This window comes from Eubalaena glacialis, chromosome 4 (assembly GCF_028564815.1).
Source record: "Eubalaena glacialis isolate mEubGla1 chromosome 4, mEubGla1.1.hap2.+ XY, whole genome shotgun sequence".
NCBI lineage: Eukaryota > Metazoa > Chordata > Mammalia > Artiodactyla > Balaenidae > Eubalaena > Eubalaena glacialis.
In genome coordinates, this window is record NC_083719.1 from 46,675,149 (window position 1) to 46,691,913 (window position 16,765).

The 16,765-nt window shown below is 37.6% G+C and overlaps 1 protein-coding gene across 5 annotated transcripts in view; it reads right to left on the reverse strand.

Moving 5' to 3' along the window:
- The window catches only part of PDE4D (phosphodiesterase 4D), a 721,935-nt gene that overhangs the window by 552,474 nt on the left and 152,696 nt on the right, over positions 1–16,765 (reverse strand). Inside the window, exon 1 of one of the 5 annotated variants that reach the window (XM_061189277.1) lies at positions 8,482–8,630. The exons of the other annotated variants lie outside the window; for them this stretch is intronic. Coding sequence (XP_061045260.1) covers positions 8,482–8,528 — 47 coding nt within the window. The 5' untranslated portion in view covers positions 8,529–8,630. Of the gene's footprint in view, positions 1–8,481; positions 8,631–16,765 lie in introns of those variants that run through there. 5 annotated transcript variants of the gene reach the window in all.

Below are 16,765 nucleotides of genomic sequence, written 5' to 3' on the forward strand. Positions count from 1 at the left end.
GGAGAACGTTCTAGTGATTAGAAGAGAGAAAAGGAATTCGTAATATCTCCCAAACTCATGGTACACGATAGGGTTTATAATTATGGCCTAAAAATATTATAAGGCTATTTAAAATGTTCCCTTAATTTACACCTTATGTTTTTTATTTTTCCCCCTGAGGTATCATGGAAACACAAAAGAGAATTTAAATTTATAAATATTTAAACTACGTTATACCAGTTCTGGTTAAAGTTATATGATGTTTTGTTGCTTTCAGTAAGTTTCTTGGAGACTGGTGACACTTTCAAGTCAACTTCAGAAGGATTTTGAAGAAATCTTTGTAAAAGCAGGTTACATATATATGGATTTGTGACATTACAACATAAACCACTGAAAGGTAGGTGCCCATTAAAAAGTGAGCAAAGTTGAATCATTTTGCCTTCTCTTCTCACTGTGATTTTTATTCATTTGAAGGTAAAACTCAAGGTAAAAATCTTAGAACTTCCGTTTGTCACCCCAGAGTGATTTCCCTGCAGCTTAGGAAATCTCACAGGTCCCAAATCAGGTCATGAGACTGGAACTACAGTCTAATTAACATGTTCATAAAACAACTTCCACACTACCAAGGAGAAGACAACAACGATAAAATCAATTCTGCATTCTTTGGAATCCCTAAAACACAATCAACGGGAGAAACTGTAATTACAAAACAGTTCCTAATTTAGTAGTTAAGGATTGTTTCATTTCTGTCACATCGCTGTCCGTTTTCTTGACATAATACTTTGTGTGAGTAATTTTAAAAGCAGAGTAAAATATTCTTCATTGACTCTACATATGCGTTCAGCATCGCTGACTCTTTCCAACTCACTGGACCCTCTGACACTTCCCCCTTCGGTAGCCTTTCCAATGTCACAGAAACTGTCCCATAACCTGACTCAGCTCCTCCACCTGCCTCTCCACAGCCCTCCCTCTGAGATCCGATCTTGATCTTGAATTCTACCTTCCAAAGAAAACAGAGGGCATGAGACCAAACCGCCTCAAGTTCCCCTTCTACCTCCCTAATCTCTACATGATCTGCCTCTGTCCTTCCACACCTCCCTCCTATCTTGGAGGAAGTCGTGTCCTTCACACGTTGTCCAGGGCCTATATCTGGATACTTCCTTTGGGACGCAATCCAGACCCTGAAAATTACCTGGTGTTCTTCACTAACTACTGGGTCTTCCTCCCCTTTTTCCCTCTTCTCTCCTCTGCTCTCCTCTTTCTGTCCTTCTTGTCCAAAATTTTGAAAGGAGTGTACACTACTTTTCTGTGCTTTTATAACCCCCGAGGTATAACTCCCCCGCTTAAACCACTCTCCAACGTGTTGCCAATAATTACTAACTCTCAAATCCATCAGATATACTTTTAGTCCCTCATTTCTAGACTTCTTTAAGGTATTTAGACCAACCAGTTTAAAGGAAGGTGCATCTTCCTTTAAACTCCCATAACATCTTGTATATTCCTGTATTAACATGTTCCCCACTGTTCTGTAATCATTCACTTCTGTGGATGTTCTCCTCACTAGTCTATGAGTATCTTCAGGGCAGGACTGTTAGTTATCATATTTATCTGGGCATCCCCTATGCATAAATAAATCAGCATGTTCTAATCCACGTGTTCTAAACCAATTCACTAAGAATGGCATTTTTCAGCAGCTCGGGTATTAGGCTATTTTGTGATTAAAATGTTTCTTTGGCTGTTTCACATTAGCTCTGATTGTAGAAAATGTTAATATTCTTTAGCTGTGCAAAAAAAAAAAAATCTAAAGACCTGTAATTAGAATATTGGGAAGAAAGTAATAATGATGAAAGCAAAACCGAAACTTTGTATGATTTTTATTGGCAGCAAAGCACTGTCATCTGACTGTCACAACCGCCTTTGAGGTAGGGGTGGAACCCAGGTCAAAGGAGGGCCAGGGCTGTGCAGTGTGATCACTGCCCAAGAGCTCGGTGAGTGAGGCTGAGTTCTTCTCTGCTCTGTTGGTTGAGGCTGTGCACAGAGGAAGGGGTGCCTCTTGCTTTGCGCAGAGGCTCTGCCCATTCACCAAGCGCCACTGTCTGCATTTTCAATTCATCTGCCTGAAGTGTGTCCGCCCAAAGAAGCACCTTTCCCTAATTCACAGAAAAAAAACTCATAGGCCAGAGTGGCCCCAGGAACAGGGGTCACTTCAAATTCCCTGTAAAATTTCGAGAAAACACAATAAGATCTGCTGACATGGCTGAAGTACAGGTCATAGTCCTAACATGAACAGGAAGGGTTTCTCAGGGAAAGCCTTTGACATTCACTAGGCACCCCGTGTACTTCCCCAACGTGCTAACTAACAGGGAATCTGCTTATTTTCTCTGGTCTTACTGCTAATCTATTTTCCAGAAGGTCCATAGACCGAATGCTAAGGCATCTGCCACAGAACAATATGGTGAATCAAAAGACACTGGGTTTTAAAATGAGGCTAGACCTGGTTTCAGTGGGTCAGCTTTCCGAAGTAATAGACACGTGACCTTGAGCAAGTTTTTTACCCTCTATGAGCATTACTTTCCTCACCTGCAAATAGGGGTTCAAATAAGACTCACCTCTGAAAGTTATCATTGCCATTAAAGGATGTCGTTTATGTGAAAACATGTGGCCTGGGTTCAATCAGTGTTGATCTCGTCCATGAAATACACAGTAGTTATATTTGTTACCTATATTTAAGAAATTCACCCGAAAGACTTTAGCATGTCATGTTTACCAGTCTAATAAGTGATTCTTACCAATGTGCTATGAAAGTTCCTTTAATGGTCTACTCTTCAAAATGAAGCAGGTAAATATCCACTGAATTGTTTTCAACAGGTAAAGAGCTCTGAGAGCTTTCACAAGGTCACACAAAGCAGTAACACCAGAATTAGAGTTAGAAACCTGGAGGGTTTTTGTTTTGTTTTGTTTCGTTTTTCTCCAGCCAACAGCCTAACATATAGAATCTGGATTATCCATCTTTGAAACCAAATATATATCCCCAAATTTTACACAATATAATCGCCAGTTGAAATATGTTGTCTTGGGTATGTTTATAGGCTGGTACTTCTGTAACAACGAGAAACACCATCTAATAGTCCATCAAGTGGTGGTAAATAGTTATAGAAGTTAACTTTGGCCTGGCGACACTTTGGAGCTATTGCCAAAAAAAAAAAAAAAAAAAAAAAAAAAATAGTGGTATGATTCTATAGCTAGCCAGGGTATTTGTGAGCACGAATGTCTGTGGGGGGGCGACTGAAGGCATAGGGGGAAGGGGTGAAGTGCAGCTATTGTTCAAAAAAGAAAGAAAGAAACTTCTAGCCTGAGGCAAGTGGGAAACTGGTTGTTAAGTTCCCTCCTTGGGATCTTCCTCTCAGAATTCTGAACTATCTTCCTTTCTTCCCTTACTTGCCTGTTTTTCTTGGAACCTGGATACCTCAGCAGTAGTGGAAGTAACTCAGTAACAGTCAGCTAAAATGAGTGCAGAAACAAGGTGGTGGAAAGTGAAGAATTTAATAGAAGCAAAACATCCCAAATCCACAGCTAATCATTTTCATACAATGGAGAATACTTTCTCCCTTTCTTCCTTTTGTAGGGATTGTCTGACACTTCCCTGTCCTGGGCCACCCACTTAGCCCAGTGAGGATGTAACCTATCATCAGTTTAAAGTACACAAACTATGTTACTACAGCAGAAAGTCTGCTGCAACTGAAAATTATATTTAATTTTCATAAGTTGTGGGCACACTGATATTACTGATAGCAACTTTCCTCCTCTGTCATACCATTCCTTAATCAAATTTTTTTAAAACTGTAAAAAATGAATTTTCATTTTCATGCTTAAATTATAAGGTATTGCTAACAGAAATTAAGGAGGCTATAGCTAGGGGCACTAAAAGACAGTAAAATAGCAAGCCAAGAGAAAAATTATATGTTTAATAGGATGAATATTTCATCTAAAAGAAAATCTTTGCTGTATTATATCTTAACCTGAACTTATACCTTAAACAGTGGCTGACTTTGCTATTGAGCGCCAGGGATCTGTGAACAAGATGAGCTTGTGTAATTATGAGCTCTACCTAAACTTTACTGGCCATAAGTGTTTACAAACAAATTGTATGTGGCCATAACAGGAATTCAGAATCAAGCTGAGAGTTTGATATTTGCATTCTGGAATTTCTGGGTAGTTCTGTCACCCAGAGGAAGAGATGCTACTAAAGCAAGGTCAGCCATGACCTGAAATGTCATTAGAAGACAAGCAGACACTGGCAGAATTTTAGGTTGACCAAAATGAGCAGAGCTCTGTTATCTTGCATGAGACTTAATACATTTTGTCCTTCAAAGCATACAGTCATCGAACGCAACACTTCTCCCACCCACTAAAGCTCTCATAAGACAAGTGAGAATATTATATGTACAGGCCAAAACATAAACTCTGGAAAATGCAATTCTGGGTTGAGTTCCTATAGTCTTGACATATAAAGAGAAGAAAAACTTAAAAGATGAGACTCTAACAGGCTAGGTAAGAAGGACTATCCTTTCATTCAGAAGCAGGCCATCTTGCCTTTCTCTGATCTCACTGGATTTACTGTTGAAATTATATATGTGTGTGTGTGTATATACAATATCATTGATATATTTATATCATGCTTCATTCCATAAAGGAATTAGGTCAAAGAAAAAAAACAAAACGAGTTGGTATGTGAGTTGAACCCTTGGTTTACAGAGGAACAACCAAACTGTGACTCGCTGGATTAAATCTTATTAGGAACCAGGAAAGGGCAAATCCAATGAAAGGATGTAGGGGTCTAGAAAAGGGAAAAAGAAGCCTCAATGTTGAGTCAAAGTGCTATAATCACCCCATTTTGCCTCTTGATGGAAGTGACCTCTCAGCATCACAAAGAGAGTTTGGTAAAAGTATTTAAACGTGTGAGCTTTAAAAAGTTAAATCCTAAGTGTCAAATAAGCGAAATAGTTAATCACCATCCACAGTCACTAGTCCCAAATCTTGCTCAGGTTTCCTCAGAAGAGCCCACAGAGAAGCACCACAGGACAGTCTGCCCGAGCAGGGGCCTTTGGCTTCTATCTCCCACAGTCCTCTCTCTGAGTCCTTGGAGTCCATCATAAAAAGGATGCCAAGGTATTTCAATAAAATGCCCTCCTAAATTTTATAAATGTCAAATTCAATTGCATGCAACATGGCCCTGGCATTTCTGGCATGAAATTACAGAGTTTTTATAAATCAGATTATACAGAGTTGTTATATATTTTAAGTAAGGCAAAAAGCTGCAAACACATGCTAGGCCCACTATGTTATGTCCCTCTTATTAGATCCCTGCATAATGATTCCATGTCATGATGCTTCTAAAGAGTCCTCTTAATAGCTACGAGATGAAATTTAAATTCCTAGAAAGCTGACTTGCATTTCCCTTCTTCCAACCACGCTAGAAGACCCATTCCTGAATTGCCAGGCTACCACTATATTCTCACAAGTAGCCAGAATAAAAAATAAGGGCTATGTGGTACTTATTTACCTAGTGAGGTGAACCCTTATCTTTGTTTGGTTTGGCAGTAAAAAGGTTGAAAAGTGTAATGGAAAGAAGCCTTCGCAATAAAATCCTCCAGCAAATTTTTCTAACGTAGCTTTCAACAGGGAAAGCACACTCTTCTTACGACTCTTTTAGCTCTCAAAGGGTAGTGTTCTATTAAGACAAGTAAAAGACCACTTATTAACTGTAACTTGGAACCATTAAACGATGAATCTGTCATACTATTGCTCAATTATCAACACACTAGCCCCAGGGCTGGAGGATGAGAGATACAGTAGGAACTCTACACCTAGGCTTCTATTGGAACCATTACCTCTGATGAACTTTTGAGGACTCCTCATGGTTCTCCTGCATCTCAACTTTCCCTCCTTCTTGCTCCTTTAAAAAGCAGAAGAGAAATAAGTGTGCACCTCTGTACCCTGTCTATCCAAAGGGTTTAGAGCCTTCATAGAGATTAGCTTGTGAAACCCGAAGCACACATCTCCTTTAAAATGTTTATTACTCCCTGGCATTGAGCTGTTGCCAACTTCTGATCTACCCTCTTTGTGGGGAAAAAAAAAAAAAAAAAAAAAAAAGACCTGCATGTGAGAATGAGGAAAGAGAGACTTTGGAGATGCAAAGGAGAACAACTTGGCAAATCCTTTTTTCTTAGCAGGATCATTCATGAGCATGGAATCCAATCCAATGGGGGGACTCTTACAGTAGAACAAAGGGAAAGAAGGTTTTCTGTCAACAAACACCTAGAATCTCTTACCATGGTATTGAAAGGTGAGGTTATAAATAAGAAAGAAACAACAATTGGGGAAGTTGAGCACAACATTAATTGGGTCAACTGGAAAAAGCCACCACCTTCTTCCTTTGAGTTTAACATCTTATTAATGAATCCTTCTAAAGGGCCCAGGCAAGACTAGATACACAGAACACTCACATTCCACCGTGGATCTGTCTGGCCACAGTACCAACAAATTGGCACATCATGCAGTGAAATGTATGAAGGGTTACCTAGCTTCAGGCACAGAAGAAAACCACCAGGGCTCTCAACTTCTCTGTAAAGCTTTCAAACATATATGTTACAGATCTAGAGGAGCATGAATAAGCACATTTGCATTCTTTAAAAAACTATAGAGTTGAATAGCTCGTTTCTTTCTAGTCAAAAGCAGAGGTGAGGTAAATGCAACAACAACAACAAAATAAAAAGTGGTTATAATATTAGGCATTCAAAGAGTACCTTGCATCCTTCCTATTGCAACATAAACAAATAGACCCAAACAGCAAGGCTTAGGCAGAACAAAAACTGTTGCTCTATAGCAAAGTACACTTTATAGAAATGAGAATGGTAATTTTTTTCCCTAAACAAATCTTAATAGGTACAAAATTAACTTTGAAGGAAGGCATAAGAAATCGATGAAAAAAAAAAATTGACAAATACCTACTATGTGCCAGGGACTGTTTCCAGGACCTTTTAATCTTAGGGTTTAAGACTATTTATGTGACTGTATCAGTAAGAATGACAAAGACCTCATTGCTGATGCCTGACCCTCACCATCAGGTCCAGCAAAGCGATGGCACCAAAGCTCCCCCTGAGTCGGGAACTCTGATGATGCACTTGGAAGTGGGCCACTGAGGTTTGCAGGCATGTCACCCAGCCTCCCTCCCAAGCACGTTAGACACTGGGGACAGTGGCTCTGGGCGGCAGAGAAGGAAGATACGCCACAGTGTCGATTCTGGATGTATCTGATATTGATAGAAAATGAGTACCTGCCCAGTGACCGAGGAGGTCACTCACCCTTCTCTGTAACTGATCTTCAGCTAATAAGCTAAAATGTCTGTAATAAATCAGTAGGGGATTTTGGTGGAGCCTCAAGATATCAGGACACTTTCATTTGAGACACTGCCATAAAAGCAACTAGAAAACCCGCAGAAACCTGTATTTGATGTGTATCACTTATCCTAAGGCCAGCCAAAAAACATACCTGAGAAATATACTTTCAAAATGAGATACATTGCAGTATCCAAACCAAACCATGTTCATAGCCACAAAGCCTTAAACTGTGCCTTTATCATGCATTCACAAAGTTTCTGCTATGAGAAATTGAATCCAGTCAACCCTAAAGGTGTGGTGAAACAAGCAATTTTTAAATAGTGAGCTTTGCCCTTATACTGCCCTCAGCAACTAGTTCCTATAAATGTCTAGTCGTAAAGTCTAACAAGAAATGGTCCACGATGTCACATGCCCAGGGACCGTAATTCATTACACTGAACCTTAATACATGACCAAATATCAATGCACTAAGCAAGTTCTATGAGAGTCTGAGCACCTCATGATTCATCTGTTAGAATTCTATGAAACTGGTTCATTCTGGTAGAAATATTTCTTGAATAGTTAAAATATTCCTTTAGTGTGGGGCACCAACACATCTTAATGTCATTTTAAAACTGAGTCAACATTCTAAGTTTTCCCTTAACCTTCTTTTGGAAATTTACAAAGATCTAAGGCCAAGCAAACTGGCATAAGATGTCAGAAATGCATATGTGTCCTTTCCCAGGGAATTTTCAAATAAAAGAAGACAAAAGAGCAAAAGTCAAATCCCAAACCTCCCTTTTTCTTTTACTTATTAAATAGTTGCCATTCTCAAAGTTGCTGTGGCTGCTTTTTTTTGTTCGTTTTTGTCTCTCAATGAAATCAGTTAGCAATTGTCAATGCCCTCATACCTGACTTCTTATTTGGGATGCTTTTATATCAACAAGGAATTTGTTTTTGCATAACCATTACTTTCTCAGACAGCATTTGGTTTTAAACATGTTTTACTTTTCATCCTCACTTGAGACCAATATTCTTTTTCAAGACAAACCCACCTCTGGCACCTGTCATGGAATTTTATAATTCTGAGTATTACCAACTGAAGGGGATATCGATTACTCACCATATCCAGGAATGCCTTCTAAAGGGGAAATTATTCACGTGCATCATGTTGGCAGATCTTCTGTCATTAATATTTTCCTTGTCTCGTGTGTTACATGTAGTGATTTTCAAAGATGAATTCCAACTCTCCTGTTTGAGCAGCTATCACGGGCAATTATTGCAACAAGTATTGAATTCCCAAAAATCCCCCCCCCCCCCGAAAAACAAAGAGCAACAACAAAAGCCCTTCCAGGGTTTGAAGAAAGAAACATCACAGAGTACTGCAGGTATGGGTCCACCCATTTAGGTTCCACTCGTTAGTCAACACACTAAAATAACCAGTTCATTCGCTAATCCTAAATGGTGGCAAATATTGTCCCAGTAAAATCCAACTGCCTAGAGTGGAAATTAATGCATCCTTGCAGGAACGACTCCGGAATGTGGGAAAAAAGGAGTCAAAAGACAGTTTCTTGTTATCCTTGTTAAAGAAGTGTTAGAAGGGAAATGGGAAACTTCAGGTTGCTTTGCCATGCTGTCCTTTAGAAATGAATACTGCTTTTTCTTCTTTCTTAGGCACATATTCATGTGTGGTCACTTTAACGCAGTGCTGCCTTCTGAGACGTGTCGGACAAAGACCTGGGCAGAGGGGCTAGCAACCATGTATAACCAAAAGCCAACTTCTCTCCCCAGTCTCAGAATTGCTGGTTTTCAACTGCAAAAGTAGGAAGGCAAGGAGCAATTTCTGCTTTGCAGGACAGGATCCCCATGAGCTCCCATTATGACTTCAAAAGGTGCTGTCAGGAGGAAATTCATTTCTGCTGCCTAACCCCTTAATAAGGCTGTCTGCTCTCTTTCAGTCAAATGACTAAGCTATTGATCCTTTCCCTGCAGAAACCCCTCTGATTTGTTGTTATCAAACCCATGTGCGGGCTTTTCATATTTTGCCTGGGAAAGAAAATGAATTTTCACAGCTGCAAGTCAGACGTTGTCTAAGAATTTCTTCCCCCGCTGTCTTTCTCTTCTCTTTTTTTCTCTCTCTTTTTACCCCCAATTCAATTTCCCAGTAGGTGTCATTTACTCAGATGCTCTCACAGCTTCTGAAAGATTCTCACGCCCGAGCTATACAGACCTTGCATGCTTTTAAAACACAATGGCAACAGGCTCCCACTGGGGTCCCCCAGCGCCGAATTTCCAGCAGAACCTTTGGAATCGTCGCAGCCGCCTCGTCCGCCCTGGGCTGTGCCTGCCGGCGGCTCTGAACGGCTCAGGACACTTGCAGGCTCCGTGCTACTGTACATTAACTCTGCAGCAGCCCGCTCGGCTGCAGAGGCTGCTGCCCGACAGGGGATGTGCTGGCGTCAAGGGGGCCCTCTAGGTGGGTTCCCAGACACTGCAGCGCGCCTCGCTCGCCTCCAAGGAAGAGCCGACCAAAGGGGTTAAAGGCACAGCTCGCCCCAAAAAAGCAGATTTCTTCTTTCAGTCAGTGATCACTAGGCAAGACAAGCTAAGCAGCGAGAAACCTGTAAATAACCTCCCAGGGAAATGACACCTTGAACAAACAGATATTAAGGAGGGAGGGTTTTTGTTGGCTGGGTTTTGTTTTTCCCCTTTTTACCCAATGAAAAGAAAGGAAATCAAAGAAGTCCAGAGAGAGAATTTGCAAATGATAGGGTTTGGTCACTTAGACTCTCTTGTTTTTAAAACACACAAATGCTGGGGAGGGGGTGCCTTGCTGACTTGACGATCTGTAACCATTTAGCTACAGATGACCACACGGTCATTTTTGGACAGGAAATCCTCTGGAAGCCAGTTCTGCGGAAGTCGGTTATATTTCAGTTGCAATTGCGCATGCCATAAAGCTGCTCGTTTGATTAAGGGGTGTGTGGATTTGAGGCGTGCTGAGATAAAGCCTTGCCATGCCTACAGTGGCTGTTTTGCATTTCCTCAGGCTTCCCCCTTTGTTGCAAAATTGTTCAACAATCCCCTGAAAGCACCCCATCGCTGTTGATGCCATTTTGGAGCAAGAATAAAATAGTAAACTCTTGTAATAGTAGGTTGGCAGTTAAATGGTGTTTGTTGGAAATCAGGAGGAGAATGGACTTTACAGTAGCAGTGTATTCAATATTAATGTGTCACTTTTTACTTAGGTATTTAAAAAGCCTGTTATGCAATTGCTTATTATTAAATGGAATACTGGCAACATTTAATACATCATGCTATTATCTTCAGCTAGGATTTCCCCAGTGAGGCCCTGTCATAGCAGAAAACATTACACAGAGCTGTGGGGGGAGTGGGGCGTGGCATTTCCCACAAATTCAAAACCAGGTATAAAGAAATTTGGTCGTGAAAACTGCCATGATTTGGGGAGTTTTCATTTTGATCAAACGATAATCCTAAGGAAAGTATTCCTAGCCGGAGGAAGAACTGAGTGATTCATTTAAAAGCAATTTGAACTTGTAGGTTCAAAAAGATGGTACCACAGCTGCAAAGGAACTTGAGAATATTTCCTGGGATTTCCTGTAGCCTAGGCAGTGTCCTCACGACCTCTTTTTGCTGAAGAGAATAAATCTCTTCCATAAAGTCATTTGTGATCTGAACCAGAAGACTTCAGTCTGAATTGTTTTTAACAAGCTATGAATGCTTGAACCGAGCATCACTGAGTAATTCAAAATTTGATATTACATGAGATATTTAAATATTATTATTTAAGAGCAAGGAACACTTACAATGTCCCAGCCTCTGTACTAAAGTTCTATACATTATTATCTCATTTAATCCTCACAACACTATCAGGGATGGATTATTATTAGCCCTGATCTACAGATGAGGAAATTGTGGTGCTCTAGGATTAAGCAGCTTGCTCAAGGTCAAACATCTAGTAAGAGTCACAATTTGAACCAAGAAAGTCTGTCTCCAAAGCCTGCCTGCATTACCACTGTATTTTGGTGCCTCTGTACATAAGAATACCATCTTGCATTAGTGCTATGCTTTCTAAAATTTTATTTTTACAGGTATTATTTTAGCCTCACAGAACCATGCTGAGGAGAGTAGGACATTTATTATGACAACTTTGGAGATGAATTTCCAAAATGATAGTATTTGCTCATCATCACACATCATGTTTGTAGTAGATGTGGAAGAAAATTCAGATTATTTGATGATTATTTGACAGGTTAGTGTTCTTTGATGATGATGATGATAGGATGATGAATATTAACCTATTTCAAAACCAATAGTTAGTTCTCACACTACATAAAAGAGTAGGTCTCCATGGAAAGTAGCAAATACAAAGATTTTTTTAAATGATATAGGAATTTATTTTCCCTTGTAATAAACATTTATTTGAAATTTCCTTATTTTTTACGTCATTCTACTCTACTCTGTTTGTATGCCAAAGTGATACCCATGGGTGAAATAATACCAAAAATATCTCTGAATCTCTCTCAATTACCACACAGTTCAACATTCAATACTTGTTAGCTATGCTCCCATTTGTGGGCAATGATATAATAAATCACTTTAAAAATTTTTTTAATGTAAATAAGTTAGTCATCGGCTTACTAGAGGAAATGTAAACTTAAAATATATGTAAACTAAGAGGAGAGTTCAACTGAATATTTTTAAAGTAAACTTTTCTTGGCTTTTTGTTTCTATTTTTATAGATGCAACTGTCTAGAATAAGGTATAACAAATTAGAATGAAAGGACACACAACTGAGAAGCTGTGATAAATAGTAGAAAAGCCAAATTGCTGCCTGAGGGACAACAAAGAAAAAAACGTAATTTACTTCACAGTTCAGGGAACCAAGACTACACATTAATAAGCAATCCTAAACTGAGTATTTTGAAAACTCAAGGCAACAAACATATATAAAAGAATGGGTCTGCTTAGAGAATAGAAATAGCTGATTTCCAGCATCTTTATTCCATGTATATTAGAAACAGGGTCTTCAGAGTTATGACCACTATTTTACAAACTGATACTTCACAAGACTTATTTAATATTTCACAAATGTGTGGTCTTCATGAAACAACATTTGGGCAGAACTAATAGGTTGGCAATTTGAAAAAAAAGTTCTCAAAGATGAATAATGTTGATGGACTAGGGTAATACAAATCTGTTTTTTTCTACTAAAAGGTAATCATCTTTTCATGGAACTTCTAAGAAATATAGGAGTAAGCATAAAAAATTACTTTTATGGCAGATCCCAGCCCCATGATTTCAATCAATAAAGGAGCTCTAATTATTAGCAGGACACCATAGATTGGCACAAACTTCCTACAGCCATGGTGTAGGCTCAGCTCTAACAACACAAAGGCTAGTCATCCTCTCCTTTTTAAAATTTTAATCCCAAGATAAGCACGAGAGTATTCGGTCTTTCAAGGATGGACTCACATTAACTATCCTCATAGGAGACTGATACAAGAAAAAAATTTAAAAACAGGATGCCATTTTATTGATAAAGTATAAACTACAAACTCGGAGCAAACTGAATACTCTAACATTTTCATGAAAGACTGTTTACTGTACTCAAAGTCAGAGAAGAATTAACTAACCAGTGTCCCCATGCCCTTTTCCTGTAATTAAAGTCTCTTTCTGCCGTGGCTAGGGGGTTTTGCTCCCAAGGGTGATGGTGTTCAAGCTAAATTCCTGGGAGTCCTGTGGTTTTGCAAAGTTGCCTCAAGCCAACTCAGGGCAAAGGGAAGGCCAACTACCTTGTACTGTTTCAACCAGAGCCCCTCTGCTTTTACCTGTTTTATATCTAGGTTTGGTTTGAAAAGGGGAGTTCTTTTAAAAATGTTTACAAAAACATAACAGTAGGAATACAAAATTAACACTTTCTAGGCAAAGTCTTATCCCTGTATTGTCAGTTTCAGGACTCCATTCTCTTCAAACCCCTTCAATTTCACAATGAGTTTAATACAAATGATTAAGTTATATCTTTATGCTAACATAAGCATAGCATAATAAAGACACACCCTAGTCCAAACCTTGTGTGTTTCCTAAAACTCTTTAGTCACTTATCTGACAGTCACTGATCTGATGTAATGACTTAACTCATTGATTTTCCCGAGTTTCACTTGCACAATGAAATTTTAATTTCAAGTGTTAAGGTGTATCTTTCGGTCACCATCACATTTTGCTATAAACAATAGCTACTATCAATGATTGCCTCTTAAATAACTTGGGTGAAATAAAATGAAAACTCCTGTAGGTTTAGATATGGACAAGGGTCTAAAAGGTATTCTGTGATTAATCTTCTAGGAATCCTAATTGTCATTTCAGATATTTTAGAGAAGCTTCCCATTCTTTAAAGAGGCTGGTTAACTTTTGCATAAAAATATTTATATATACAAATACCTCTGCATAATTTTTTAACATGTTCTCTATATTAGCAGTATGAGTATGTTATAAATAGAAGATAAATAGAAGATACAGTCACTTGGATATCTTGGGGCATATGACTTTTTCACCAAAAGACAAAAAAGCAAAATATTTTTTAAATTGTCTAATAAAAATGAAATTTATGTGTACTTTTTGCTTATGCATGTGCATGTGTGTGTAAATATACATATTTTTGTTCTATGTATTATATATATCATCAATTAATAAACAGGTGAGAGTAGCATCCCAGTACACAGAATGAGACCCAAGATGACTGCACATTCCCCACCCCTACCTCCGAGTAGGAAAAGAACATCCCAGACCAAATCCTCTCTCGCACCGCTGCAGAAAACCAATCCCAATCCCAACAGTGTCTTTCTCTGTGTATTTATAACACCAAAAACGTTGCTGGCACTCAGTAAACAAACGTTAACTAATGACCATGTTGATAGTGATGACTTCCCACTTCTGGCAAATTCTAGCAAAGCCTGAAGGCACACTGTTCAGCACCTTTATAACTGAAATAAGAGGAGCTCTTTATGAAGCCATGGTTTCAACCGCTAAGAATCAGGGAACTGGGTCATGTTTCAGCAAGTTGCTAGTTCATTCAATTTCTACATGTTCTTACGACCAAAAATACAACCACCAACAGAAAAGTGAAAAAGAAATTCATTAAACACCCATTTTGATCACCTAAAACCAACAGATGCTTTGATGGAAATTTTCATGATTTAACTAATATAACAAGTCATTTTGGATCATATAGCCTAAACTTAAATCTTCTCATCTTAAATGATAAATCAACACATTTACAGGACAAAATTCTCATACCATCAAACACAATACATTTCATAATTGGGATATTTAGAAAGCTTGCTAAATTCCACTTTTAATATTTTTAAAAGTAGAAGTATTGGAATAACTAATGCTAGGATACAAAGAAAGCACTTACTATTGATTACTCAAAAATCAAATGTGGAAAAAATCTACAGCAAGTTTGAAGAAGAAAAAGTCGAATTTGTATTCTTTCTTAGAGTCTCAAGATGTGTGCCCTTAATTTCAGGTTCTGTCTTTCACTTTTTGTGTAATTTTGAACAACTCACTAAAACTCTGTGAGGCTCAGTTTCCTTATTGTAACAGAAATAATAGCAAACTTATAGGTCATTATAATTTTTAAATTTCTGGGGTAAATTATAGAAAACACTTTGTAACATGAAGAGAGCTCCTTAAATGTTGCTCACATATACTTTTAATTCAATCATTAGAAAGTGTAATAAAATATAGATTCTTCACACGGTCTGCAATTTACTTAAATTAAAATGGAAAAAAAAAATGGAAACAAAAACCAGTGAGATAGTATTGGAAGTCCCTTCTGAAATGAAATTATATTTCATTTCTACCTTAAACTTTTCTAAAAGCTTTGTATCATATTTGCTTCAGAAATTTAAAGGAGTAAAAATATTTCTCATGTAATAAGATAAGGCCCAGCTTCAATATATACCCATGTTTCTGGGATAGTATAGATTTCTAAGAATGACTTGGAAAAAATATCTGAAATATTGGTAGGTGAAAAAAAAAAATTAAAAAACCCTCATGTTTGCAGCCTAATATTTTTAATATGAATTACTTAATATGAATTTAAATATGCATGTGAATATAAATATATATTTATGCCAATGTAGAGGAAAAGATCTAGAAGGATATACACCAAAAAATTGACAAGCTAATTATCTCTGGGATAAGGAAGTAAAAGTAGGTCTCATTAAAAAAAGGATTTTCACCTTTTACTTTACATATTTCTGAATTGATTAATCTTCTTAATGAGAATATTTCCATGTATTATTTGCATAATTGAGATACCAATGAAGAGAAAAATATACCTAGTATTTATTAAGGAAGAATAGTCATTTATAGTTAATATCAATATATTGGAATATCAAACCCAAGTTTCTAATATTTGTCAGATAGAATCTCTGGTAGACTTGAAATACCTAACGTCAAACCTCAAAGCTGAACAGTTAAATTCAAAATATATATTCAAGAATTCAAACATTGCACTAACATCATTAGCTAAATCAATATCAAGTCTTAAAAAGAGAAACGAATAACTGATTTATTCTTTTTCCACGTCCATACAAACACTGTAACTGGGGCCAGAAGCAGTACTCATTCAGAGTTGGAACCATCGACATTAAAGCTATATCTACTTGCAAAATGAAATATCTGATCGCACATCTTGATAACAGGATGTGTTTATTTTACTCCAGCTCAAATATGTAAGTATCTGCAAACCTGAAGATTTCCTAACTCCTTAATTCTGATCCTACTTTGTATCTGCTGGTATATTTCTTTTAAAAAACTTAAGGTAGTTACGTACCTACTATAGTAGTAGTATTGGGTTGGCCAAAAACGTTCATTTGGGTTTTTCCGTAACAACTTATGGAAAAACACAAACAAACATTTTTGGCCAACCCAATATACAGTATATATGTTTTCTGGTCCAGGTAAATCCAAGAAATTATTTTTACCTACTTTTAGAATGGAATAGGATGGATGGTCTACCATTTATATTTTCAATCTAATTTATTGGTTCTTTAATATTCTGGCAATGAATCACTCTTGGTCCTGGGTTTAAGGGCTTTTTTAATTGTAATTTTGGGAGGGTATATTTTCATAACCATTTTCATAGGAAGTTAAAAGAAGCTGCATCAAAATCTGCAAATCACATGTCATTTAAAATTCAAAGACCTCAATTACCGCTTCCAATACACACACACGCTCCCACTCACACACAATTGACAGTTAACTAAGTAAAAGCAATTATGACTATGATATTTAAAAATTATATGTATATATTTATAATGTAGATATTACATATACATATAAAGACACAATACATATGTATTGTTATTTCAACACGT